The sequence below is a fragment of the Sparus aurata genome, chromosome 23 (genome assembly GCF_900880675.1).
Source record: "Sparus aurata chromosome 23, fSpaAur1.1, whole genome shotgun sequence".
In the NCBI taxonomy this organism is placed as follows: domain Eukaryota; kingdom Metazoa; phylum Chordata; class Actinopteri; order Spariformes; family Sparidae; genus Sparus; species Sparus aurata.
In genome coordinates this window covers 22334775-22352647 of record NC_044209.1, presented here as the reverse complement: position 1 = coordinate 22352647, position 17873 = coordinate 22334775, and the positions used below count along the sequence as shown (strand labels likewise).

The 17873-nt window shown below is 45.1% G+C and overlaps 1 protein-coding gene and 1 long non-coding RNA gene across 2 annotated transcripts in view; one reads left to right on the top strand and one right to left on the bottom strand.

Annotated features, from left to right (window-relative positions):
• The window catches only part of LOC115575572 (uncharacterized), a 107576-nt gene that overhangs the window by 8316 nt on the left and 81387 nt on the right, over window positions 1–17873 (bottom strand). The gene's annotated exons all lie outside the window — the stretch shown is intronic.
• On the top strand, window positions 105–17228 carry c1ql1l2 (complement component 1, q subcomponent-like 1-like 2). The gene is made up of 2 exons (XM_030407752.1): window positions 105–1459; window positions 15147–17228. The coding sequence occupies exons 1-2, from the start codon at window positions 851–853 to the stop codon at window positions 15324–15326; spliced, it is 789 nt and encodes a 262-aa protein (XP_030263612.1). The 5' UTR covers window positions 105–850; the 3' UTR covers window positions 15327–17228.

Genomic DNA, 17873 nt, shown 5'->3' with positions numbered 1-17873 from the left:
TGAGAAACGGCATCAAAAGTGGGGGGAAAAAAGGGAGGGAGAGCGAAGGAGAGAGGAAGAAGAGAGGGATGAAAGAGGGGGAGCGCGATGGTCAGGGGGGGTTGTGGCTGGTTCCTCGGTGCGTTCGGAGGAGCGCTAGAAAGAAATGCAGTGTGATGAGAGTCCTTCCTCTGAGTGAGCCGGAGAGAGAGGAGGGGACGTAACCACACCAGCCCCTCGCTCGATGGGGGAGCAAAGGGGGAGGGAGAGGGGGAGCTCTGCTGCTACTGCCGTATAAAAAGCCAAGCCTGAGAATCCGGCACCACAAACTCACCACACATACACACACACACACACACACACACACGCACACACACAGATCCAGTGGCTGCTCTGTATCTCTCACCCTCACCCACTCTCATCATTCTCTCTCTCTCTCTCTCTCTCTCTCTCTCTCTCTCTGTCTCTCTCTCGCTCCCTCTGTCTCTCACTCCATTCCTCTGGGCTCTGCATTCTTGTTGCTTCTTCTCACAAGTCAGATTGTGTTTGTAAGTATGCGCTGAATGTCTCCCCGTGTGTGCTTGGGCTTCCTCGGGTCTTTATGCATGTGTGAATGACTGGTTACCTACTTCAGTGTGACTGAGCAGAGCAGAGAGGAGTATCAAGTGTATGTGGGTCTCTGTCTCACCCTCACACACTTGCCGGTCCTCTTGCAACTCTTCTCGGGATCTCCGGGTCCCTTTCCTCGGTGACAGGCTCCCCACATCAAGCAGTCACCATTTCTGCCCCCGGGAGACCCACGCTGGCTGCGCAGCCCCTTCCCCGACTCAGCATCGGGAGGAAGACCCTGGTGGCGGCTGCCGTAGGGGTTATGCTGGTCCTGGTGCTGGTGGTCCTCATCCCCGTGCTCGTCAGCTCTGTGGGTACAGATGCCAGCCACTATGAGATGCTGGGCACCTGTCGTATGGTGTGCGACCCCTACCTGAACAAGGGCACCCCAGCCAGCAGCACCAGCTCTACCGGTCTCCAGGCTGAGGCAGAGGCGTTGAGCGACCACAGCAACGTGCTTCCACCTTCCACCTTACTGCAGGGCCCACAGGGGAAGCCTGGCAGGCCAGGCAAGCCGGGACCACCTGGACCGCCAGGTGAACCGGGGCCACCAGGACCAGCGGGGCCTCCTGGTGACAGAGGGGATCAGGGAAGGACTGGGATTTTGGGTCTGGGGGGGAACGGAGCTATCAGCACAGCCACCTACAGCACAGTGCCTCGGGTGGCCTTCTATGCAGGGCTTAAGAACCCCCACGAAGGCTACGAGATCCTCAAGTTTGACGACGTGGTCACCAACCTAGGCAACAACTATGATGGCATTTCGGGCAAGTTCATCTGCAGCATACCGGGCACGTACTTCTTCATCTACCATGTGCTGATGAGAGGAGGGGACGGCACCAGCATGTGGGCAGACCTCTGCAAAAACGGCCAGGTTAGTGCTTTGAAACTTTTTTTCCCCGACTTTCCTTACCTGACTCCTCTGGCACTCACTCTCCTCCTCTCCCTCTGCCGCTGCCTCCTCTCTGCTCTCTGTTAAAAAAAAAAAAAAATCCATATTGTAAGACGTTGATTTTTCATAATGCCAGGGAATAAAAAAAAAAAAGTGACATTGCGAGGGAAGCGTGCGCATCTGCCGTGCGCCTCAGAAAAGCCCCAAGCGCACAGCTGTGGCACCCGGCGCGCCTGGAGATAAAGACGTGTTGACTGGTTGCAACCCGCGTCTCCGCTTTGCATGATGCGTCCTGACACCGCCGCGTCCCGCGATCCAAAGGACGGTCACAGCTCGGGCTGCACGAGGAGTGCGCGCCGATCTTTGTCCCTTCACTGTGTAAAAATCGGACACCGTTCCTTTTTTTTTCTTTCTCTCACTTAGGATTCAAATGTAGAGGAATTTAATTGCAGTTTGTGCAGGAGCGTGTTTTTAAGGAAGAAGAGGAAAATCTGCTGGAGTTGGAAATGTTTCATGTGGTCGGCATTGAATTCTGTTTCATCGCAAAGTGTTTAACTGTCGTTTAAGAGTGATCATACCGCATTTCGAGTCATGCACTAGTCGGGTATTTATTCTGATAATAATAATTGAATTACGATTTATGTTATAAATCCAGTGTGCGCACCTCGTTTCTGTCGCATGCAACTTTTTAGACTGCGTGTTGTTCGGCGTCTCGTCTGCGCTCCGAGCGTAAAGAGAGGAGGAGGAAATATTGAAATAAATATCCACTGAGTATATTTTGAACACCTGTCTTTACGAGCCCGGCGGTTTAATGCTGCCTGTCCGCCGCTGCGCCCATCAACCCATCCATCCATCCATCCACCCATCATCGCAGTCGTGTTAAACGCATTAGGACGTGGACGTGATCTATTCTCGGCTTCCTTGATGCATCGTTTTAATGGGGCTCTAATTTTATTTAGCGCCCCGCAGGGTCTTCTCAGGTCGGTAATGTGTGCCAGTATAGTTTGCAGCCTTCCGATCAGCCGTCACATCTCTTATCTTCAAAGTGGTTCCCAAATGCGTTTTAATGCGGGTAAAAAAAAAATAAAAATAAAAAAAAGATGGATGTTGTTGCAGATATTGTTTTGCTTTGTTTGCTCAGGGTGCAAATCTCCCTCATGCAGTCTGCTGTGAGCATCGTGAACACAATGAAAAATGGAAAATATATTAATGCAAAGTTATTAAATCATGTTATTAAAAATGAGTTCACACTTCCTCCTCCAGAACAAAATGTCAGTGAAAATATATGTATGTTAAAATATGCAAAATTTGAATACTTTGAATACTAAGTGGAGTTAAAATGTGTTATATTATTTAAAAATCATGAGAAAGTTTAGGAGGTGCCGGCTCTGCATCCCACACACTGTCTCCACACATGCCTCTCTAATGTTTAACTGCCTGTTCAGGAGCTCAGCTGCACTTTATTTTCCTGCCTCCATAATTTAGTGCTCAAAGTAAATTGTACACATGGAGACACAGTGGTGCAAGGAGAGGTACTGTTGACAGATATTTTTTAGTGTGCATGATAAATGAATCACTTTTTTTTTTTTTTACTTTCTCTACCCTACATCGCTAAGGTCACAGGAAACACATCATTTTGAGTCCATTTCATGAACATCTGGAGATTCTGATTCAGCATCATCAGCTTTTTTCCCTGCAGTCAGGAGCACAGCGGCGAGATAAATAATGAATATAAGTTGCAATCCATCTAATGTGATCCTAAACTGTCATGGCCCCGGAGGCCTCTGTGACCTGCTGCTAATTACCTCTTCTTTTGGTTGAATTTTCATATCCCGAAGTTTAATATTGATCAAACATCGCGTCGGTTAATAAACACAGAGTTAGATCAAGGCAGAAAGCTGTTGGGGTCTCGCATGACGAGCGCCTAGATCAAGAAAAGGTGCAGGATGGAGATAAAATAACACTTGGCATCGGCCCCTGCGTGCGCCGCGAACCTGCAGCCTCACCGAGGCAGCGACTAGAGGTTAATTCCTTTACCCCTCGCCAAGTTCACACCTAGCAGGAAAAAAAAGAGGAGTTACAGCAATCACCTTCTATATATAATGTCTCACTCAACAGTGATGTTTATGGGTGGGCGTAAAAGCATTGATATATAATAGGCGAAGAAGAACATATGTTCCTATAAAACGCCTTCTGTTCCCGCTTCATTGTGCTCCCAAGAGGAGGGTGCGGAGGTACTTAAGTTAGACGCTCACAGTTTGCATCTCCAGAGACCCGGGTAATGTTTATAAAGTGGTAACTGCCTCTCCCGCTCCGTCCTATGCGCAGCTTATACAGACGTAGTTCCTCTCGCTGTGGTGTTTGTGTGCCTGGTTAATGGAGAAGGCCCCAGAGCCTCAGTCTGTGTAAATGACTGTGAATGGTTATAAATGCTCGGCCAACTTATGCTACATCATTGATGAAGTGCTGAGAGTCAGAACCCGAAGCTCCTGCAGCCACAGTGGTGCTTTCCTCAGCTCATTAAAGCTGCAAAAAGCTACGCTGTGAGCCGGGGCAGGGGCAGGCCAGGGAATTGCGGACAATGCTGGTATTTTATCATCTTTTGGCTTTGGTGAAGCGGCGGGTTTCCAGGCCCTGCAGTGCCGCTTTGCTCCAGCATGTGCTCCTCCCACTCCAGGGGTTCTGTCAAGCTGTGTGTAACATCAGCATCCACGGGTTACTCTGCTCCTTCTCAAATTCTTCCACATCTCTTCTTCCACTTCCCATTCTCACTTGGCAGACTGGAACACAAGGATCCCAACAACTGTCCCCAGAAGTTTGACACTTTTCAAGTCAGACCCAAAAGTGAGCTTCCTGGTAAACAAGCAAATAAGAAATCTATTTTCAGCGCGGCGCACTTTATCCGCTTTCCAAGTTCCTCTCCACACACTCTTTTGGCTTCCTCATCGCCTGTTCTTTTTGCTCCCTTGCCAAAATACTCCAACCAATCCGGAACTCTCTCCAATAAATCAATGCTTCGCTATAACCTGTCTTGGACACATCCTGAGAGACGCGGCAGCGACAATGAAGACAAATTCATTGGGCGCAGAAGAAGGGGGGAGAAAGAAAAGAGGACAGAAAAGACATAGTTATTGTGCTATTGTGCCACCGCGTCTATTTAATTGTAATTAAAAAGCTTGAACCAGATCCAGGATGTGTTTGCGCTTCTCCTCTCCATTCCCTTCTTAATATTGTTATTAATCCGCAAAACCGTTTCAGAGTTAATTAAAAGCAATGACTTCAGTGTCAGTCTCTCAAGAGGACCATAGTGAATAATCACTCTGTCTCCTCCTTTAATAAGCCTCAACGTCCTTCGTGCACATGGCTCTTCCCTAGCAATTACCGCTGCAGTCTCCTCCTCACATACCCACACAGCCACACATGCTTTGCACCCACCCCACCCTGCTAACCCGCCGCCTCAACCCCACCCCGACTGTGCACTGCCCTCCATCTCTCCTTTGTGTCAGGTCTACAGGAGCTCACTTTTTCCGAAGGAGCAGAAAGTTTTCATTTATAAAAAGGAAAAGTTTGTCATCGGCACAACAGAATCCAGATTGCGCTATCACAGAATCGATTTGCGAACACACAAAGCCATCAATATACTTCATTGTTCTCAAGCGATGCATCGCCCTATAAAAAAATAGAGATGGAGCAGACCATCGTTCTCTTGGATTTTGTTTTTGCGCCCACTTCTCTTCAAAGAAGAGACTCTTTTCTTTTTCTTGTACTGTTTCAGACGTGTGTCATTTCCCTGTCAAACCATCTCTGACTCCTCCGGGGGGGTCCACAGCTCGTCAACACAAGACTGCTTGTCCTTTTTTTGAACCGCACACAGGTGAAACCCACGCATTGTGTTTAGCATGTGCTATCAATCCCAAAATTAGACATGGGCGCTGAGCCATCTGGATAAAGGTACGTTCTGTTTGAATTGGCTATTGACGTACACAGAAAGGTGTGAATAACAAATAAAGAGATTCCACCAGCAGCTCATCACTCAGGATGGGCTGTGGTCTTTATTGATTTTATCACAAGGTAAAGGCCGCGTTTATTTTTGGGAGCAATCCTCGTCCTAAAAATGTAAAGAAGAACTGTGAGCGACATTTGCGGATACACAAGTCGTCCACACACACACACACACACACACACACACACACACACACACACACACACACACACACACACACAGATACAGCAATACTTCCACTTGATTGATTTTAACATTCTGGGAATGTTCAGACCTTCTATTCTTCATCGTGGTCTGACTGCAGCACTGAGAGGCCTCTGTGTGTCTGCCTGGTGTAACAGAGAGACTCTGTCTGAAATAGACAGACTGGGTTTGAGAGAGCCACCCTCAGTCTCTCAGCCCCTTCGCCTGCGGTATTGATCCCCTTATGTGTATGTGTCCATGCCTGTGCGTGCATGTGTCTCTTTCCCTTTTCTGACAGACTCCTTTCTTTCTGTGATGTATACTGTGGCATTTCTTCTATAATCAGCCGGAGAGGTAGTGGAGGCGGACCTTTGGCCTTGATCTGCTGTGTAATTGGACATTGGATTTGACACTCTGCCGAGTGGAACATTAGAGCTGGCCTAATTAGGTGCGAGGGCTATCAAATGAAGATTGGCCCATGTTGTTAGGAAATACCACACAGATTGGAAATGTCAAGATGACATCGGGCTGTCATCTGCGGCACGGGGAAGAAAATCTATCATTTATTGGTGAAGTTTCAAAACTTGCTCGAAAGCTGCCCACCACTTGTCCGTAATAATTATATTACTTTTAGACATCTGACGCTCAGCTCTTCAAACACAGAGCCAACACAGCCCAGGAGTGCACACACTCACAGTAAGTAGCTCATGAAATACAACTATAATGTCTCGTGTATTGGGAGAGCAAAAACACGCGGGCTAAAATAGGCTGTGGATCGTCTCCTGTGACTGGCTGACTCAAGGATGCTATGGTGTTGACTCACAAGGCTTCTTCATTATAATGAGGGCCATATGGGAGACAGACAAGTGCCCCTGGCCCTCTTATGCAAACATCGCTCTCTCCGTCGCTCCCCACGCCCCTGACATTTAGCCGTCCCCTGAATTCAGTTTGCAGTGATACCAACAATTATCCTGTCCCTCTTCACGGGGAAGCAGCGAGTCAATGGCTCCAAATGACTCACAGTCTGCTGCTGGAGAATTCAGTGCGTTAAACATCCCCCCCCCCCTCCTTAAAATGAATATTGTTAAGACATCAACAAACGCCCCAGTAAGAGAGGATGAATTGTATGAAAAATGGATGTCACAGCAAAGCTTACAGTCTGCCTCTCATCCAGCACTTAAACAGAAAACTCACCTTGCCTCCTTTTGAGTGCTACCCTTTTTTATTTAACAAAAAAGGGAAAATTGCTGTGCCGCAGGGCGACTAGGAAGCACGGCGGAAAAATAGGCTCAGGGTGAACAAAGGTTGAAAATTTCGCAGCCTCTCAGATAACGCTGCGAGCGGTGATTGTGGTCTCGGTGCTGGAGGCAGACAGTGCTGTGTGCCTCAGTAATTAACTGAGTGTGATGAGTCAGACACAAGAAAGAAAAGAGTGGCTGGATTGCGGGTCAAAGTTGACGCCTGTTCTCTCCACCACTGTTATCCTCTGCCGAACCTCTTTCAGAAGGAGCTGTTTTTTTTTATATATCCTTTCTGTTGCCCCCTGCTGAATTGCATTGAGTTATTCAAGCCTCTTGAAGGTTTCCACAGTGTTTGGATCAAGCGGTGCATGTGATAAATGAGCGCCCGACACCACCAGACTCACCTTTAGCATTAATGTAAGCAATTTCATGGGTTTGTGCAGTAAAACCACTCTAGTTTCAGTGGAGGCTTAGCAGGTACAAAGAGAACAGCTGGTGAAATTAATTCAGGAAGCCTTTTTTCCACTCCCGTCTGACAGATGGCAAATCTCCTGTTACCATTTCATTCCTCTTATCATGTTTTCATTTACGTTCCCTCCGACAAATAAACCTGCAACACATGGGAGACGCGACGCTTTTCTGAAACAACCGTTCTCTCGCAACCCCCCCCGTAGTTTCCTGTTCTCATTATTTCGGTAACGTTGCGTCTGGTGTGTGTGTGTGTGTTTGTGTGTGTGTGTGTGTGTGCGCGCACGGGAAAAAAAAAGCATGCGGATGTATGTGCGCGTCTCGCCTCCGTTCTCTGTGTGTCCGCATGCGTGTCACAGTGAAATGTTGGACGAGGCTCAATGGCGGTGGCAAGCTGTCTAAGCTGCTATTAAGCATGCAGTTCACGGCTGGAATGTTCAAACACAATTAGACACCAGTACACTTTGATTTGAAGAGGACCAATAGACTCGTTGATCCAAAATGGAGGCTCAACATCAAGTCAACAAATCCCCTGTCAGAGGAGCCGCGATCATGTCCTTGTCACAGTGACAAAGCCTCTTGTAGGAAAACTCTCCCAGTGGGACCTTACAGGCTCCTCCTGCACCAGTAACAACAGATAAAACTTCACGTTTCATGAACAGCATTCTGATAAAGGTTGATTAGACACCATCCACTCAGCTCAGACAATGCAGCCTCTAAATGAAATTAATGTCAAACGCCATTTCAGTAGAGACTGACTGATATGCCACTTCACTGAGGAGCAGTATTTCAAAATGTACCATGAATTCCTCTCTTCCTTTCACATAAACACCGGCATTATTGATGACTGTGATATCCACACCCGCAGCTGTAAAGTGCACAAGCTACAGTCTGAGAAGCCACACTTTCCGGGCACGCATTATGAATTAAGCACAAGCACAGCATTGAATTATCCGTGGCTCCACTCAGAATGTTATTCAATCAAAGCCATCACGTTGACGATGTGACTGATGCAAACACGCACGAGCAGCCACAAGGAAGACAACATCGCACGACACCTCATTTACCATCGCCGCAGCCGGCGCTTACACCCTCATGCTTTGTTTGTCTTGTCAATGTTCCTCTACATATTCCGCGTCAAGGTCACGCACTGCCAGTCGGCAGTTTGTCCCGCTCTTCCCTCGCTTTACATCTGCCATACCCTGCATCCGAAACCTCTGGCTCATATCCCTAACAAGTTCCTTGTGTGCACTGGAGACAAAAAAAGAAAAAAATAGCTCAGATAGGAGCTCCCTGATCATTATTTCAAAAACAGTGAGAGGTTTTATTCATGCGTGCTTATCATTGAAAGCAAACGAAGGAGGCCTAGACTGCAGGCAGTTAGTCTCAGAAGGGGATAAAAACCATTAGAGCAAAGAAACAAAACAAAACAAAAATATCATTGTGGAAGAACGCGAAGGATTTCAGGGATTTCAAGTCTGCTTTCACCAGGGCTTTCCTTATTCCGTCTCTGTTTAAAGAAAATGTTATATTTGTGTTGCCTCCCTCCCCCTTCAAAACAACATCAATCGTGCACTTGCAGATGTTCTAAATTTAGCTCCTTAAAGAGCAGATGAAGAGAATAATTTAAGCTATATTACACATCTGTGACATTTCCTGGGGTTATGTGTGAACACCTGAAAGGCAAATATTTTGATAAAGTTTCATTAAAAATTCCAACTAATAATCCTCCCGAGCAGTCATCACCCGCTGCCTCGCCAAACCCAAAGCGGTAACCCTCTAATAGGATGGTGTTGACTTTGCACGCTCGGGGCACATCATATCATATTAATATGCACTGGACGCCGGCATCTCAGAATCAGAGCAGGAGGCTTTGTTTGCACACCGATATGAGCTGTGCGAGATTTAATCAGCAGGACAAACAGTAAAAAAAAATGTACAATACTCCATATATTACTCCTGCATCTTAAGACCTCTCTGCAGAATTTCATTAACAGGATTAGCCTTTATAGCACTCGCACACTTCACACCGATGTGACTTTATCTGTCCCTGGTATGTTGTTAAAGACGCCCTCCAAGCCTTCCCCTTATTTAAACATAAAGAAGGTGATTTGGAAGAAGTAAAGTTTGCCTTGCTTTATATGCAAATATTCCCTTAATTACGTCTTGTGCCCACGCTTGATGTTCTTTCAAGCCCTTCCGTCGCGATCGAATCGATTTGTTTTTCCAGCGTCTTATTCATTCCACCTTCCTATTTCAAATGTTAGGTTTATCTAAAAATCCCTCACAATAACGCTGTTAAAAAAGGCTGATGACTTGTCAACCCTGCCCCTCTCTGCTCTATTATTCAACGCATCGAGCTGAAGGCGATGCAAAGAACAGTCGTCTCTTTGAAAATCATTCAGAGAATTGAATGTCTGATGGTTCGCTAGAGGACTCCAGAAGAAATCCAACAGAATATTGGCCTAAAAGCGCAAAGAGAGCACAGTTAGCTGCAAGTGATTAAAACTGTTTTTTTTATTTTTTATTTTGGTGGAACTTTTGGGAAAATGTTTTGCAGCCCGTGCTGGCCTTCTGTATTTAATGTTGAATCAGAGAAAAACATAAATTAGCTGAATGGTTCCTCGTACCAAGCGGCACAGAGAAACAGCACGGTGGCTGCACTTAACACGGTTGATTTCTTATTGGCAGAATTGTTGCTGCGCCTCAGATGAAGTGGCGAGAAGAGATCTGTAATTCCATGTTGAGAAGGCACGCAGCTCGGTTTGGTCAGGTTCAAAATGAGGTGTCGCAGATACGGCACCTTTCCACTTGAATGCTTTCTACAGTAGCTCTGATTCCAATCAAAGGCTTTCATTGTGCGTACCATTTACAGACTGAAAACAAACACACTTAAAGAGCGATTTGCTGAACACGACTGTTTCTCTACCCTGTCATGTTCTGTGATAGTGATCCAAACTACCGCATATCCAGTTTCAAAAACTTAGCTATTTTAATCAGACTTCACACGCCTCTGCACAACCTCTGCACACTTTTATGTTTCCAACAGCAGATTGTTAAAGAACATCCGAAGGTGTGTGATAGCTACTGTGGCCGAACAGATAATAGGAAGAACATCTTTCAATACAACTTAGCGTCGATAACAGAATCAAAAGAAAAAGACACAGTACTAATCGCAGTGACTGACACGAGAGGAGTCACATCTGGGAAGTGAACACAAATAAATGATGTAAATTGTGCCAGTGAATATATCCTTGATTTTAACATGTCAAGAGAACCTGCTCCACGTCCCCTGTTAGCCTTGGTCAGCCTTAACAGTTCTTTGCTTTCTGTGCAGGAGATCTCTGTCAGTATCTGGCCTCTCCTCACATTTGTCAATAAGCCTGTAGTGTGCACTCCTTAAATAGGCCGACTAATTATTGGGCATCCTTCTGTGCCGCCTGTTGGGCCAGCTTGTCGACACCCGCATGAAAAGCCCCGATTTAAAGCTGTGTGGACAAACACCGAGCCGAGGCAAGGGCCAGGGCGTACTTTGGAGACCCGATAATGAGCCACAAGAAAACACTTCAAATGCACGTAAATATATTGATTTTGATTCAACCTCGCTGACCGGACTAAGTGACTAATTGGCTATTTTAACCAGTCGCTACTTTAAAGGACGTACAGTACAGTCCCTTTTCATCGGAGGAGAAAAAATAATGATCTTTTTGTTCAATTGTGTTTTACCGAAGATGCTACTGACACAGTTCTCCTTGTTAGTAAATGTTTAATAGCACTGAGATGCTGTGAAGATGGCACAGTTTTGCTCCACAGCCCAGCCTGCACATTATAATGAAACAATGCCTATTAGATTAAAGTACCAACCTTTAGTTTAAACTTAGCCTCCATAGGGTGAACAGTTTTGGAATTATGAGTGCAGTTTATAACCCAAAGACTCGCGGACCTGAGGCCTCATTAGTCAAAATATTCGTAGATTTCTGCTCGAGCTGAATGTTTCCAACTGTGTGCTTACGTTTGATTAAACAAATACACTGAGTGTAAAAAAAAAACCTTGCTTAAGCAGGTTCTGTATAATCCTATTCTCACTTGTGATGGGATCAAATCAACTTAAACTGACAGCACCTGCCTTGCCTTTCTCATACACAAAGCCAGCATAAATGAAGCTTGAGTCAAGAAAAGCCAAAAGACGATCAAACTTTCAGGGAGACAAGCGTACTCATTTATTACACAGACTTATAATCAAGTTGTTATTTGTGAAACCTTTTTCTGACGTGCAAGTTATCTTATCGCTAAGCAAATGTCTAGACTTGACTTAGTTGATTTTCCTGCTGGTTATGTACACATTTCCCGCCTGAGTCTGTGGATCAACTTGCACGAGCTTTATGAAAAATGTGCAGCAGCGATACACTCCCTAGCTGCGTGTTCGTCTCCGTCAACTCACTGTTATAATACGTGTTGCGTGGCTGCGGCCTCCTCCACCATCGCCGCGTTCTCGTCTCCCAAAAAGTTAGAATTTCTCTTTTGGTCCATCTCTGATCCTGACTAAACCGCCATCTGAGCTGGTATTAAATACATCAATTTAAGTTGATTTGAGATTTATAGATCGCAGGTGTGTATGTTACGAATTGGACTCTAATTAATCAGAGTTTAAAACTTTTATGAAACAAAAGGTAAGAAATGATCTTATGACCTAGTTCAAGCATGAATCAATAAACTGTTTTTGCCTTCAGTCCGCTCTTCAACAATTGATGCACAGGCTAAGTTGGACTTGCATCATGTAACTTATCTGCAGCACAGTCTAAAAAGCTCCATACTGTTCTCCCGACACCTTCTTAGACCTTGGTGTTGTTGGTGAGAAGTGACAGGAAACAGGGAGAGAGAGCGAGGATGACATGCAGCAAAGAGGCACCGGTCGTAGTCGAACCCTGGACCTCTGTGGCTTCTTCCATCTTCAAGCTTATAGTCATTGTTTAAAGGGGAACTGCTCCAATTTTACACATCAAAGTGTAGTTCCGGGACTACAGCACAGACTGTTCATATCTGGTAAATGTTGTATGAGGTCTTTTGTGGCTCCAGAGGGAGCTGCGCAAAAATGAGGTTAGTGGACCTCTGCCGCCCACTCCTCATGTCTGATCATTGCTTGAGGCTACGTTGTACTGCTACCAGCATAACACACCCAAATCTCTGACCGATCAGTTGCTGGTTGCATTGTGGGTAATGTAGGCACCAGGTTGAAATGGTCCAAAAAATATGTTATCTCTGGTTCTGCTGCATCGACCTTTATGTTAAAGGAGTACAATCGTTTTTTTTTTTTCATGTACCTTCTAGATTTAATGTGCTGGAATGAAGACAGAAAAGACAGAACTCGCCCTCCAAATACTTAACAGACTGCTTTGTGCAGAAGTTTTTTGGACGACTACATTTAATTAGGCCTGGTTGGCTCATTAGACAAAAGCACACATTGAATGCTGGCAACATCCGGCCGGATGACCTTCACTGCGAGTCACGGCAGATTTCTCCGAACTTTTGACTCACTTTTCTTTTGATTCCGTTCCTATTGTATGTGCCTCGGAGAGACTTCCAGAGCGAGCACTTACACATCTTAAAAAATTACAACTTTAATATGCACAATTATTCTTCCCAGACAGACAGACAGACACACACACACACACACACACACATGCTTGAAAACACGGCTATTGTTTCAGCGCCCATTTGGCAATGCAGCTACTCTTCCCTCCCCCGAGAGAGAGAGCATGTTTGCGGCGGAGGTCTTAATTAGCCAGGACAGGTTATTTAGAAACGGTTCCAAATGTCCTATAGCCAGACTGGCACGCACACACACACTGACACACACACACACACACACACACACACACACACACACACACACACACACACACACACAGTCAGGCAAACATAGATATAAAAATTCTCATTTCAATCTTCCTTGTCACTCTTCACTATGAGTTATCAAATATTTCTGCTCATATTCAGCGGCTGTCCTCGATGTTTTTCCATTTGATTGTATTTCCTCCACAATGAGAAGCCCTCAGAGCCGGCCCTGTTGTGGGTTTCTCAGTCTTTCTCTTTTTCTCTGGACCTTTTGTTCCAAGGTTGAATGTTAGGTCTTCTGTGAATGACCACCGGCGTGATTGAAATCATAAATCTGTTTGACAGAAAGGCCTGAGGTGACTGACCCTCTGACTGCTCCTGTAGATTTAATATCAATATGAAGAACTATTTGTGCCACCGTGGTGCCTGGTAATTCATTTAAGTTAAAAATAAAAAAGTTTGTGGGATTAAGTATTTCAAAAAATATACTTTTTATTTTGATATTCCCACACTGATACATTCTCCTTCTGTGAAACCCACTTAGTTATTCTCTTGTGGTGCAGCAGCACAACGATTTCTCAGGCTGGTCGCAATTTTTCAGGCTCTTTTTGGTTCTTCCCCTCATTACCTCTGCCAAGAAGTAAGACAAAGTTTTTTATGTTTTGTTTTTATCAATTTGGGTCTCATCTGTTTCTTCGTGAGTTAATTAGCGGAATTTCTCAGCGCACATCAATAAAGATGCTGAACTTCAGACCATGGAAGAAAAAAAATGTTACTTTTGGCTTTGGTGGAGATAACCAGGTGTTGATCCTTTAAAGAATATTTAAAAAAAAAAACTTTCCATCAGTAAAATAAAAAAAAGCAGGATTGTGCAGCCTTGGGGGAGATTTGTGAGAGTCTTTTCAAGTTCCAAATACTTCGAGTCTTCAGTATTCAACAGTTTTAGTTGATGAAAATGAGATGACAACTAAACTAATGCTGATTAAAACTCTGATGAAACCTACTGACGTGTATGCCAACAAATTACAACGAGACTGAAATGTTAAAGAAAACATATAATGCTGATTTTCAGGCTAATAAGTTTATCTTGCATTACTATTGGAATAGTTTGAAAATTGAAAATTGAAAATGCTTTATTGCTTATTCCCCCTCTGTCTGAAATGCTCTGTTCTAGCTTGTGTGTCAGTCTTCTCTGATTGGCCAGCTCACACATGCCTGAGCAAGCACCCTTAACACCAACGGAGCAGCTGTGCTTAATTATTTCTTCCATGCCACATCAGCCGCTCAGCGTACATTATGCAAATATTCAACACCATGACGGAGTGTGATGTCATGATGTCACAGAGTTAAAGGCGAGACTACTGACGAGGCGTTTCAGGAGCTGTGTTTTCTGTGGGCGAGAGGAGCTCCTGTTGGTGCGGACTTTTATCCATTTAACTCTCAAGATCTTTTATATGCACAAGAACTGTTATAAAAAACTGACTGAAAGGAAAAAAGTTCAATAGGTCTTAATAGGAGGGAAAAGTTGGGAAGAGATCAGAACTGAACTAAAAAATGACAAAATTAGATAGTGCTGACACCTGAGAAGTTGCCAGTTGACTTCTGCATTGCTGGATTTCTCATAAAATGTCAATGTTTTGGGGAAAGGGAACAGACAAATAGTATATTTATATGATTCTGTTAAACCTGTGTCTAACAGGTTAATAGATAAAAAACAACCAAATAATGGACATTGAAACTAAAATCGTACAATGTTTAGTCAATGACAACTAGACTAAGAAAAAAGAGAAAGAATTCAGATGACCAAAGTGTGAGTAAAACTAAACGACATTACAACTAAATGAAAATTTACTATCAAAATGAGAACTTGTCCTGATATGTTGTGTAGCTAACCAGCCTGCCTGCTCTCCTACGTGTTCGTCTGTCTCTGTTCTTCCAGGTTCGTGCCAGCGCCATTGCCCAAGACGCTGACCAGAACTACGACTACGCCTCCAACAGCGTCATCCTCCATCTGGACGCAGGGGACGAGGTTTACATCAAACTGGATGGAGGCAAAGCCCATGGAGGCAACAACAACAAGTACAGCACCTTCTCTGGCTTCATCCTCTACGCAGACTGAGAAACAGACAGACACAGAGACAGTCAGACAGGAAGCGATTGAGAGAAAGAGTTGTACGACACAGGGGGGTGGGGGGTGTGTGTGTTAAAAAAGCCGGAATGCTTTCTAGTTTTCCTAATTCTCTCCATCATCATGGACACCTCTGCTTCGTATCCATCAGACGAGACATCCGGGCTCTGTAGCCGAGCCTGGGTGCACATCTCCTGAGGACACACTGAGAGGGGCCGAGTGGGAGGCATGGGAGGAGCGGGACGTGGCGAAGTGTTGTTTTTCTGCGCTCCTCGCCATGATGCCGACATGTCAGGAGCTCCTCGCTTTCAGTGTCCCTCCTCTTCAGCCCTGCTCCATTGCACAGAAATATCAACGACAAAAACGAAAAAACCCTGCAGAAGTGGACGATCTCACCTCCTCTCTCCACAGTGGCATCAGCCAGCTGTGCTGTCAGTGGACTCAATTGACTGAAACTCGTAGTGTTGTTCCGTGCAATTTTTCCTTAGATTGTGTTTTTATTTTGTAGACATGCATAATATTCTACACAAATGAGATTTAAAAAAAAAAAAAGAAGAAGAATATATTTGTCCCTTGTGAAGATATTCTGTTTGACTGAGAGAACAGATTTGTTGAGATGTTATATGTGATGCAGCTCAGAGATCTAACAGCTGGAAAAGAAAATCTTTAAATTAAGACTGTCAGTGTTTCTCGGCAGTGGATGTTTTTCTTCATCGCTGGGTACAGCAAGGTAACTATATATTGTTCATGTGGAGAATAACATTCTGCACCTGTACCTTCCACTGTATCTGAATAAGGAAACATCTCATTATCGACAGTATCCTCTCCTCAAACCACCTCACGCTGTCTTGCACACACACAGACACAATGTCCTGCTGCTGTTTGGATTAAAAAGTAGAGTTCAAATCGTCTCTTCGATGTTCTAGTTTTATGTAGACGCTCCACTCGGCGCAAACAGCCGTGTGATCAAGCAAAAGTCTTCAGATTCAGAGGTAACCCAGTTGAAGAGCGCACGCGTTCTTTTCTTCTCCTGTGCCGTGCCGACCTCCGAGCCGTCTCGCGCAGCAAAAAAAAAAAAGTGTCTTCAGAGGCGAAGGGAGAGAAAGTTACAAAGACAGAAAGCAGAGAGTGAGACGGTGGGTAGGTAGAGACGGGAGGGGGGTTCAGGCACAGTAAGAGTGAGTGGGCAATTTTTCTGTTTCAATGTCTCTCAGCTTCACTGGATGTCATCCATTCATTAGCTGCATATTCACTGACACACAGGCATTATAGTAATATTTACTCAACATGGCGGCCTGACAGCTTGCTTGAGAATGAAATTGATTGGGTGACTGACTTGGTCTGTTACGACTGCACGTTTGTGTGTGTGTGTGTGTGTGTGTGTGTGTGTGTGTGTGTGTGTGTGCGCGCGTGTGTGTTTGTGCGTGCGAGTACGTATGTGTCTGTGCATCTTAGCATGTGCCGTGCCATAGCGACATCGTTATTTTTCCAAGAGTTATTCTGTGCTACAGCCAATGACAGATATTTTGCTCAGCAGCCAATGAGATTGTGCTCTGTAGGGTGGGGAGCCTCTATAGATATATACGACGAGGAGAACAAACAGCTTGTAAATGAAATCTATGACATGTTTGTCTATCTTATCTTTTGGAATTGTTGAATACATTTAAATAATAAATGGGATTTTTTGAGCGACTTGTCTCAGGAGAATTCTTGTATCCCAAATAGCGCTAATTAGAGAAAATGATCTGTAAAGGATCTCATTTGCTCTGTGAGACTAACTAACTAACGAACAGCGCAAAACAGCATGAATGGAGATGTGTGTTTCTTGTTGTGTTCAAACTCAGAGTTTTAACAATGGCCTGTCAGTGCAAACATTAAAAAAAGATCCTATCAGCAAGTCCCTCATCTCTCTTTTTCTCTCCAAAAAGTGAAGTATATTTAGGGTGATGGGTGTCGGGGGAATGTTTACTGTGTTTATTCTCCCTCCGTCCCCTCCTAAAGTGATCCTGTGAGCTTCCCTCCATCTGTAAAGGTGCGCTCGGAGATAAAGACCCTCCAACTATAGCAGCATCCACCAGTGGAATAAAACGCAGCACTTGAATGCTGATGAGTCCTCAAGGAAATGCGGCCGTATTCCTCAATCGGCAATCACAGCATCTTTTTCACAGATTCTCATCAACAGAGGCATAGATATACTCGGCATGGAAGTTCGGACGGAGGAGAGAGGACAGGGGGAGGAGAGATTGAGCGAGAAAGAAGAGGAGCGGTATGCGGTTTGACAAAGACAGATGGAGACACGAGAGAAAGAGTAGGCCACAGAGAGAAGTAATGGGGAATGGATAGATGAGGGAGGGAGAGGGAGAGGGTAAAGAGAAATATAAGGAAGACAGACAGAGGGAGAGAGGGGGCCGCTACCGATTTGGGGTGGAGAGGGAGGAGGGCTGGATTGTTTTCAGGGTAGAGTGATTCCCTGTCGGGGCTGTGTGAGGTGTCAGGAGAGATTAGCTGCCGTGAAGCTGGAGGAGAGCGCTTGAGATA